Source organism: Buceros rhinoceros, unplaced genomic scaffold (genome assembly GCF_000710305.1).
Source record: "Buceros rhinoceros silvestris isolate BGI_N320 unplaced genomic scaffold, ASM71030v1 scaffold39910, whole genome shotgun sequence".
Lineage (NCBI taxonomy): Eukaryota > Metazoa > Chordata > Aves > Bucerotiformes > Bucerotidae > Buceros > Buceros rhinoceros.
The window spans coordinates 466-11408 of NW_010388533.1; the positions used below are offsets into that span (position 1 = coordinate 466).

Consider the following 10943-nt stretch of genomic DNA (forward strand, 5'->3'; position numbering starts at 1 on the left):
GTCACCCGGTTGTGTTGCTGTGCAAGGCCTGTCTCTTTCCAGAGCTGTGTTGCAGTTCGCTAAAAATGCCAGTTTTATGTTCCTTCCAGGAGACTGAGCTCTGTGGTATAAAAATAACAGTTAAGATTTAATCCATATTTCATTATCAATGATAAGGCAGTAGTTTAACTTCTTTCTGCCTGATCCAGACTCTTGATGAGAACCTGAATGTCTTGGTAATAGTGGGTTTGGTACAGGGGCCTCAGTGCAGATGTTCTTGCTGGGGCATGCCTGGCGAAGGCAGCATCCCCGTCTTGCTGGCTCTGTTGTGCAGCATTATGTAATGCCAGGCACAGGAAGGCGGGCATCTGAAGCTGGGCTTGTTCTTGAGTGCTCTCAGACAAGCACTGCAAGAACACGCATTAAATCTGAAATGTATGGCCAATTTTTTTCAGAGCATCGTTTGAACTACTGTTTCAAACTACTCAGAACTGTTTTAATCCAAATTTTATTTTTGTGGAGGGACATATATATATTTGTATCTTTGGAGCAATCATGACTGTGTTCCTCCAGAATGCCCATCGTAATTAGAAGTAGCACTGTCATATAGGGTTACTGGCTGTGTAAACATTAACTAGCTACTTGCCCTGCCAAATGGAAATTAAAGCAATGAGGGCTTCAAGCTGGTGAGAGCTGCTTAATAGTGTGCTTTGGCCAGGCTCCATTGGCCTGGGTCTGTGGCAGAGCTGCCGGGCTCAGCCATACTGATGAGCTGCAGGAGGCTTTTGGAGCTGGGTAATGTGAGTTGGCTGAACATGCTGCAGCTAATTCAGCTTTGGTAGTTCCAGTACTGCTGTAAGGAACTAGCAAACGTGGTTCTTGGGTTTGGTGAGGGAAGAACATTTGATAATTAATTGAAATGAATTCAAGACTCTTTGTTCCTGGAGCTTCTCGTTACAGTGCCTTGCAGGCTGTATTAACAAACACATGCTTAGAGGTCAAAGAGATGGTAACCTGAGTTAAAAACTGAAACTGCTGAACTGGTCTGCTGCTAATAAATATTTTGGATGGTAAAGGAATATGCAAGGCATCCTGCTGGTTTGTTGAGAGCTGAGGCAGTTATGTTTATCATGTCCTTCATGTGCAGTGATATCCAGATCACTTCAAGCAGAAGTTGTAACCTACTCACTGCTGTCTCAAGGACATCACTTCTGAGTGTGAGTTGTTAAATATCTGGAAAGATGTGTTCTTGTAAAACCATCTTTGAAGTCTGCTCCTTCTGCTTGTTGTAGGTCTTATCACAGCTTGTTGGAAAAACTTGGTTGAAATGTGTAATCATCTTAGTCTTCCCTAATGCTGCTGAAGTGCTGATCTAGCTTCCTCCTTTGTAAGAGTGGTCTGGAGTGCTGAGAGCCTTCCTCATAGTGGTGCACTGCTTTTTAACCTCTTCAGAAACCCAAGTGCTTCTCTGGAGGGAGGGCTGTGATCCTGAGTAACTTGCTGTGATTCCATTTGGAGCAGGGAGGCTGGACTAGACTCTGTCCAGAGGGGTTCCTTCCAAGCCCAGTTTTGTGATTCTGTTCCAGAGGCTGTTTGAAAGCTGCTTTTGAGGCCTGAGATTGCTACTCACTGACTATCCAAACAGTGGTTTAAATGTAAGACAAGTAGTGTTCTGGAAGTGGTGCTGAAAGTGAATTCAAGAGAAAGATTGCTCTAGTGCTGCACTGTAAAAAAAAAAAAAACAAACCACCCAGAAGCACTATGGACTAATTGTGTATTTTAAGCTTTCAAATGAAGAAAAATTCTTCTAAATTGGTGTTAGGCTTTATCAATCCTTGTGGATTAATATTAATGAGTTTAGGCCTGTTGATTCAAGCAGTGAATAATCTGAGTATGCTTTACATGGCACTGGGCTACCTGCTGTTGGTAAGAAGCAATAGAAATAGTAAAGGTAATGCACATCTTTGAGTTGGCCGAACTCATAACATCTGCTGAGTATTATGTGGAATTAACTGTCCTTCTCCTGTAGATGCCTTCAATTAAACTGCAGAGTTCAGATGGTGAAATCTTTGAAGTCGATGTTGAAATCGCCAAGCAGTCTGTAACCATAAAGACCATGCTGGAAGGTAAGTGCAAAGCCTCGAGGGTCACTCGCTTGCGCAGAGGTGTGCTCGGGGAAGCCTCTTGAGCAGGAGTTGTGGCCAAAGGAGACAGATGGGTGCTGTGCTGCAGAAGGATTCCCAGGCCTCTGGAGCAGCTTGCTGTCTTGTGTCAGAGCAGCTGGAGCAGTTGCTGGTGCAGCTGAAACTGTTCTGGGTGGATGTGCTCTTGCAGAATGCTTGAAGTTCAGTCCTCTTGCTAAGAGCACTTTAGGGGAAGCTCGTAAAATATAAGCACCCCGCTGCCTTGCCTAGAGCCTACTTCAGTTTGGTAGAAGTTAAACAAATAGAACAACTAATAATAAAAACTCAGTTTATTTAATCATACAAACTGGTTGTACAATGTAAATATCTTTTAAATGGAGTGGGAGATCCTACAGAGCCAAAGTGAAGCCTATATTGTGAGCTTCTGGATGTGGTTAAATTATTTGGGATAAACGTTTCGTTCTGATCTCCTGCTGACATAAATTTGAAACAAAAGGGCTTGTGGTGGGGGAGGGGAAATGTGCCAGATGGCCAGGATACAGAGCAAGCTGTGTCTAATCCCTTAGTGCAAATCCGCATTGTTTACTGGGGGTTGTTCCCAGTTTTTTGGGTGTATTCATGAATTAACTCAGAAAAAATCTTTCTGTAGATATAGTTAAAATTACATTTTTGAGTATAGATCTTTATCTGGCTGTGGCACTTAAGAACAATAAAAATAAAGTAGAAATATTCCCAGCACTGAACACTGGAGTTCTGTTAATAAAATGCTGTTGAGCATGACTAGCAATGTGAGCAGGAAACAATTGGTGGGAACACAGTAGGGAGCACAATTCTTAGTTTCCTCATGCAGAAGCTGTCACTGCTGGTGTTTAGTGACATGTAGGTGTTGGTGAAAGGGAAGTTACGTGTGGTAAATGGTGTAAGTTAGGCACATAAACTGGCCTCTTGCTAATCTGGGTGAAGACCAGTCTCCCAGTACTGGTGAAATGCATTTGCAGTGCAGCTGGTGAGCATTAGTTGATGTGTGGGGTGTTGGGTGCTGCAGCTGGAAGGGGAAGAGCTGGAAGGTGGTTGAGTTGAGCACTGTGGGACTGCCAATGAAGGATCAATTTTCTGCTAACAGATGAGATTGCTCAACTTGTTCCCACCACCTTCAGAACAGCAGAGTTGATTCAGTTTGAGGTGTTGCTGGAATTATCTCCCCATAAACAACTCTGGGCTGGTCACTTATGCTGGTATCTGCCACCATGTTCAGAGTATGTGTCTGAGGATTCCAGTAACTGATGCCTTACGCAGTTCCCCTTAATGTCAGTATTTTAGTTTCTGAGTCTATGTAGTTATTCCAGACAAAAAGGAGTACTAATTAAAATCCCAGTGATGTTTAGTGTTTACTTCTGCCTAAACACAGAAGTGTGTGTTATTAACTGTGCACAAATTTGATTGGTGGTGATGGTGTGACAGTTATCTCTTTTTAAAAATGAAGCTCCTTTGTGATGTAGAATTGGCTCATCTGTGCATATAAAGAGTGAAGGTCTGTGTAGTTACTCAATTACTGGCATCTCCATGGCTACAGTATTTACTGCTCCTATGGAGGACAGAATGTTGTCTCTGCTTCCCACAGTTAGATCTGAATTCTTATTTAATAATAGATGGAATGGGAGATCTCAGTTTGGTTTAAACAGCGGATTGAACTGTTGAAAGTGGTAAAAATACAGAAATATTTATCCAATTCTTCAACCTATCCCATTCCCAGAGCTCTGAACTAGCAAGTTTTGCTCCAGCAAGTACCTGACTGCTTAACTGACGGGGTGTTGATGCTCCTTGTTAGCTGCTTAGCCTGAACTCGGTGTATCATGCAGCCATGGCTGAGCAAAGCCTCACTGAAGCTTTCTAAAAATGGCTGACTTCAGCAGTCGAGTCCTTTGCTACCAATCCATTCAGCCTCGGTGGTGTTCAAGGAGTGGAGAACTGGTAAAGCAGCCCAGTTCAGAGACAAGTACGTGGTTTTTGCCTGCCAGTTGCTTAGTCATCTTTCCATTTTTAGATTTGGGAATGGATGATGAAGGTGATGATGACCCGGTCCCTCTTCCAAATGTGAATGCAGCTATCTTAAAAAAGGTGAGATGCTGAAGGTGGTCGTGGTGTATGGCAGCAACGAAATGTGGAATTAATATTGTGTCATGAAGCTACAGTCTTAAAATTCCTTTTTGTGTGCTAGCTACAAGCTTAACCAGTTTGAGGTGCATGGCACAAGCACCCGGGGTATCTGTGAACTGGGGTGGGGCTGGCGGACAGTGGCAGCAGGACCTATGGGGAAGACCACCTGGAACGTCAGCTGGAGGCCAGACAGGTTCTGAAGTGGTGCTGGCCATCTGTGTGCACTAGTATTTCATGGTATTAAAGCACCAATTTTAATTGGATTCTGTGACCTGAGGTGGCTGTTTGAGATCCGGCATATGGAGAAGGGACTAAGGGACAGGCAGTGGTCAGTGACTGGCAGTAGCGATGCCTCTGTCACTTCCAGTGTGAGAGACACTGTGCCCCTCAGTGGTACTAAATTCAGCAATAGACTGATTGTTGGGTCAGGTGAGAAAAGCAAGAAAGTGTGTTACTGTCTTCTGCCTTTGCTCTGTGGCAGAAAGCCTTGTGCCAAAATAAGCCCTGGACCCTTTAGGGGTAAATAGAGGGTTAGGAGTTGCTTCCTAGTGAACATGCTCATAAATAACCTCAAACTTGTTAAGTCTTACGGGTTGGCAGAATGGAACAGGGTTTTAGTTGCAGTAGATCCCTGGTCCTTTAGTTGTCTGGGTGGTGAATTAGCTCAGGAACATGCAGTGCTTTTGGGTGTCACCTTAAAAGCAAACTTGCCAGGTGACCTTTGTACTGGGGTGACCGTGTCCTGTTGGTAAGTATTGCCACTCTGCCCTCTTCCCCTGTGTAGTGTTCTGCTTGACACAAAGTGTTTCTGCTAACATTAAACACTGCAAAATACGGTTTAGGTTTCCCTTGCACAGTTCTGCATGTGTTAGTCAAATAACTTTGTAACACCAGCAAGCAAGCTGGCTTTTAAGATCGTAATTACTTCACTGGCTGCTGTCCCAGATGTGATTCTTGTAGGTTGTTGTACCCTAGGATTGGGGACCAACTGTTCTAAAACAATAATACTGAGTACTGGAGCGTGTTCATACAGGTTTCTGATACTAATGTAGAGGAAAAGGTTCATTTCTTCTAAAATCTGAGTTATAGTAGGGCCTAATGGGAGAATCATTTGGATCAGGCTCTAATATCAAAACTGTAATTAGGTGATTCAGTGGTGCACCCATCACAAGGATGATCCACCTCCTCCTGAAGATGATGAGAACAAAGAGAAAAGAACAGATGACATCCCTGTGTGGGATCAAGAGTTTCTGAAAGTAGACCAAGGAACCCTTTTTGAACTTATCCTGGTAAGTAGGTTCAGGAGGCACAAAGGCTGTGCCAGAAGTGCTCTTGACAAAGCCTTTATACTTCTTGAATAACTCTTTCATTGGGAGGGGGCTGTGGGGAGGACGAGTAGTTCTGCCAAATACTGGCTGAAGTTGCTGAGGGTGTTAAATGCTTGTGAACCCAGTGCTGGGCATTAATCTAGACGCGCTCACTTATCCGTTACACTTTTCTGAATGTGGGCCCCTACAGCTGTCTTTATTGTTGTGCCTCTTGAGTCTTAGTCGAGGCCTTATTCCTAGAAATGGAGCCCTGGAGATGTACATACAACCTAAAATCTAGCTTTGACTTTTAAATTTGTACCTTGTGTCGTACTGTGAGCCCATGTCACTTGTCTTGGCTAGTTCACAGCACTTCGGCACCAAATGTTGATAGGAAGGCTTTAAATTTGGGAACTCTTCCGCAGGCTGCAAATTACTTGGACATCAAAGGTTTGCTTGATGTCACATGCAAGACAGTGGCAAACATGATCAAGGGGAAAACTCCAGAAGAAATTCGCAAGACATTCAATATTAAGAATGACTTCACTGAGGAGGAAGAAGCACAGGTACTTGGTTGGGGCTTAATTATAATTTAGCTGATTTTTTTGGTGTTGAATTAGTGTGTGATGCTTCATAATTTAATGAGTGGTGCCACTGACTTGATGCATTGGTTCCACTGACGGTTAGCTGGGTTGCTGCTAGTGGAAGACCTTTCAGTGCCTACAGTGCTTGCAGGCCACGACCTCAGAAGGTCAGAATAAGCTGTGACTTCCCAGCTCAAGTGTGTGTCTGGTAAGAAGGCACATGGGATGGCTCCTGGCAGCTGTAGCAGTAAGAATGCTGAAGATGTGGTGTTATAGGTGGCCAGAAAGGTGAGAGATTTGGATTCTTGTCTTGAAGTAGTGAACTTGTTGATCTTATAACTTGAACAAACCAATTGCAAAGTGGCAGAGTTGGGAAAGGTTGCAACAAGATGCCTTGTTTAAATACGGAATGAGTTGTATGGTTTTCAGCGCAGTGTTACGAAAGGAGCGATTCAGTCTCAAGTGGTCCATTTGCTTCACTTGGGGAAAAACCCTCAGTTTTGATCAAGTCTAGGCATGAGAAATAAATGTCTGGGCTTCTATTGGTAAACTGGCTGGTTTGGAGGACTTGACTCCAGAATTACAAACCCTGCATGAAAAGCTAAAGCAGCTCCCAAGTTTCTGCCTTCCTGCAGGGGATAATCCTGACTGCTGTGGGACTTCACAGCTACCTTCTACAAGTTCACCACAACATGCTAACAGCCAAAATGTTCTTCCAGGTACGTAAAGAGAACCAGTGGTGCGAAGAGAAGTGAAACATTGTGCCTGACCCTCGAACACTGTAAGGATTGTTCCAAATACTAGTTGCACTGCTCTGTTCATAATTGTTAATATTAGACAAATGCAGCAGCAAATGAAGTTGTGTTAGCAGGATATCGTTCCCTTTGCATGTGTAGTGGTTTCTTTTGAGTACAAATTTAAATCCTCTGAGTTTTACTAGTGTAATTGGATGTCTTTTTACTTCACTCTGCAATGAATAAAACTGAACTAAGTGTGGATTCTGTATGGAAAGTAGCACTTAAGGTTATTGTTTTCATTATACTTTGAACCTGTTCAAGTCCAGTTACAGTACTAAGGGTTGGCTCCAGTGTAAATAAAGCCACCTATGACTTCTTCCTCAAGAAGAACAAATCACTTGTATTTACAGGGTATTGATAGCTTCAGAAAGAACTAGAATGTGTCTTGGGAACTAGGTAAAGTAAGAGTTACTAGATTTCTTCCAGAAACATTGTGGGGGAAATTAGTGTTACTTCAAGCTATGTAACTTCCCAGCTGGTTCTTGTCCTGCATTTAAAAAAAATACTTGCCCACTTTCTTGTCCTGTTAGTCTTACCTTCTAGACTAGTGAAAGGTGTGATCTAGAAGAAACAAGCTCCTGACAGTGAAATTTGAATACTTCAACCATGTCTTGAAGACCTGCCTCTAGCTGGTAGCAAATGAGAAGTGTGTTGCTTTGTGCACAGGGTAGGTGTGTTTTTATACATGTTACTATTAAAAGTGGAATCCAGATTTGACCAAAAATGTCTGACATTACCAAAGTTACTATTCTTGACCTGTGCATGCCATTAGCAGTTGGTTTTTAGGCAATTTTAAACAACCCTTGTGATGTAGCTCTTTAAAACATGGTTTAATGTGTCCACAGGAAATCTTATGCCTCTATGTGATACTTCAGCTTGTAGAGACTTAATTATTGCATACAAAGCTAATGCAATATCAGGCTTAACTTCTTTGGACAAAGCCACTTGCAACTAGTTAAACAGTAACTGGTTTTCTGATTTTTATTTTTTTTACAGTTCCCTTATAGGGAGTAGGGGATGGTTGTGTGGTAGATCTTTGAGGTGTGCTCTTAGCTTGTATTGCATTCCATTCTCTGTATAAACCTTAGAGTAGAAGGAACCTTAATAAACATACTTCTCTCACTTTAAATATCAGTGTTTCACTTCTGAATTAATAAAGGGCTTTTAAACTTTTGTTTGCAACTGGTTCTAGTTATTTGAAACTAGACAATGTTACTGTTGCTTATTACTGAGCATCCAGATTGTAGTGCTGAGGCAGCAGTTAATGGTGGTAAAACGTGCAGATTTTGTTAAATGACTGTTCAACCTCGCAGATGAAGTTGGCAGCTAAACAGCAAGCAGTGCGGGTAGTTCTTGATGATTTCCTAGCTTTGAGGTAACCAGTGACAGTGTTTGTAGCTTGCTCTGAAGCAGCACTCGGACCTGTGCTCTGCTCACATCTGCTTATCCACGAGGCTGCTGCCTGCCTTTGTGCTGGTGTGGGTGGTGTAGGTATTGTCAGGGGGCATGAAACACTCCAGCGCTGGGCTGGCGCAAGAGGAAGCCTTTCCTGTCTCCTGCGTTGCCAACAGTGCACCTTGGTTTGAAAGGGCTGCTAGAGAAAACCTTCTGATAGCATTTCTTCCCATGGCGACACTTGTGGTTGAATGTTCAGCTCATTCTGGATTCTTACAAGAAATCGATCCCTGTGTGCGAGGTTAGTGTTCCAGCACAACTAGCTCATCCCTGGAGTGCCATGGTGCTGACAGCAGCCTGCACTGCAGGGTGTTCAGTGGCAGAAGCCTGGATGAATTCCTTCAGGTGCCTGTCAGCAGCCTCACACAATGCCTCACTCTGCTGTAGGATGAGGAAGAGACACAGACATGTAGTTTGTCTTCCTCATTACCTTGCTTCTGCTTTGCCATACCAGCATAAACCACCCCTGTGACTCTCCAGGAAAACTCATTAGACCAGCCTGCCTAAAACATAGCCCTTGGTGCTGAAATGGGGCAGAGGTGGAGCTTCTGCTAAAGCTCCAGCGTTGTGCCAGTTGACAGGCCAAGTGTGGAGGCATGGCACAGCAGCGTGGGGAGGAGAGGGCTGCTCTGGATGCTCAAAGCATTACCCAGCTTGGACATCCAGGTGGTTAGAATTCCATACAGCCTATTTCCTCTCACTGGGATTCCCCTGTCTGACTCCATCCATGTCCCAATTCTGTAGCTGGCTGATGTGTGTTGCTGAGGAAACACACCCTAATCTCTGGTGGTATTTGTTCTCAGCTGGCTTCTCCCCTCGAGTAGTGCTAGGCCATGGGGAATGATGCGCTTCTTGGAGGTGCTGAGGTTATCTGCTGTACCATGGGCTGCTGCCTGGGTTCTTCAGCTGAACCCAACCCCAGCTGGGTATGTGGAAATCCCTGAAAGGGGAGAGACTCTCCAACTGCCCACACTGATCTTGCTGTTCAACTTGTATGAAGCTGCTTTAACCTTTTTTTTTCTAAGTCATGGCATGATCAGGGATAGCTCTTGGCTAAAGGGATTAAGTGTGGGGACAGGGAGAGGGATGGCAAAGCATCAGCAGGGGTTGCAGAGGAAGGTATTTTCTCTTACTCTTGGTTTACTATTTCAGTCTCACCCATTGAAGGCTGTTGGTAATTTTTCATACAAATATTGGGGTGGGGGGGGAGCAGGAATCCTCTTGACTTCTAAGAAATAGTTATTGGAGAGTTTGATTGGATTATAACATCCAGTGGCCTGTTTTGAAGAGCCAGTCTGGCAATTACTTTATTTATAAAGCTATAAACATATTTTGAACATAAATGCCAAAAAATACAAACTCAATGAAGTAAAAAAATTACAACAAATGCTGGGTAGTCATTGGACAAATGAGAGTACAGCTGCAGAACGTTCATCCCTGCTACATACACACAGTGGTTTGCGCGGGCTTAATGAAGTGGCACTTCCATGAGTTCTACATTCAGACTGATCTCAGGAGGTCAAATACCTATTTAGGAAGGGTTGAAACTGCTGTAAGGGAACTAAAAAAAAAAAATTCTTGTTGTGATAAAAACTTAAGGGCAAAGTTTTCCTTCTGTTAAAGAGTATTAAGACAGAACAGTAACACTTCATACAGCATTTCTGAAGACACTTTTTTGGCATCAATAAAAATAACTTTGTTTTGGCACCGGGGCGTGTAACAGAGGTCAGTCATGCTCGCTGTTTTGTCTCTGCCACGGGCAGCTTGAAGTTCTCTTATCTTGTGTGTTTTGGGAGAAAAACCAATTAACTTTTCTCAGCTGCACTGGTATAAACTGACTGTGTTCCAGCACGCCAAGGGGCTGCTCGGTAGCTGGAAGCACGGGGTGAGGTCTGGCTGCAACCCTGCCTGGGTGGAGCAGTGCCCAGGGGCAGACCAAGGTGCTGTCACAGCTCTGAGGCTGGGGACATGCTCCTGCAGAGGGGGCGGGAGGTTTCACTAGGGAGGTTCTGCAGGAGTGGGATGGAGTAAAAAGGAGGAGAGGAGGCTTTGGCTGGTCGGTGTGCCCACAGCACGGCGGAGGGGCCCTGAATAAACGGGTGAAAGTCCCGCTGAGCACTAACTGAAGGAGGCTGCTCTGTGCCCGCATGCCCAGGCCGCCCCTTGGCCAGCACCCCCAGTTTAAGATGGGTCAGGACCTTCCCCTATGTTTCCTCTGGTGGTTTTTCAACTCACCTGCTTTTTCTTTCCTACCTGCCTTTGCATTGCTGCGAAGTTACATGTTTCATCAGCCCCAAAGTACCGGATGGGTATTAAGTGACGCCAGCTTTACACCCGGTTACACCAGCTTTACACCTGGTTATGCCAGGCTGCTGCGGCTGACTTGTTGCCTGCGGTGCTTTCAGGGGCTGACACTTCTACAGCACCTTACACCGGGGGGTCTCGGGGTGACAAGTGCTCAGCTGAGACACAGCTAGATACTTCTCAAGCAGATTCTTTTTTTTTTTTTTTTTTTTTTTT

At 44.2% G+C, this 10943-nt stretch overlaps 1 protein-coding gene across 1 annotated transcript; it reads left to right on the forward strand.

Annotated features, from left to right (window-relative positions):
• Positions 1–1995: 1995 nt before the first annotated feature.
• SKP1 (S-phase kinase-associated protein 1) lies at positions 1996–8146 on the forward strand. Its single transcript, XM_010146180.1, has 5 exons — positions 1996–2105; positions 4168–4241; positions 5426–5569; positions 6013–6153; positions 6891–8146. Exons 1-5 carry the CDS (start codon positions 2009–2011, stop codon positions 6924–6926), a joined length of 492 nt encoding a protein of 163 aa, XP_010144482.1. The 5' UTR covers positions 1996–2008; the 3' UTR covers positions 6927–8146.
• Positions 8147–10943: the final 2797 nt, after the last annotated feature.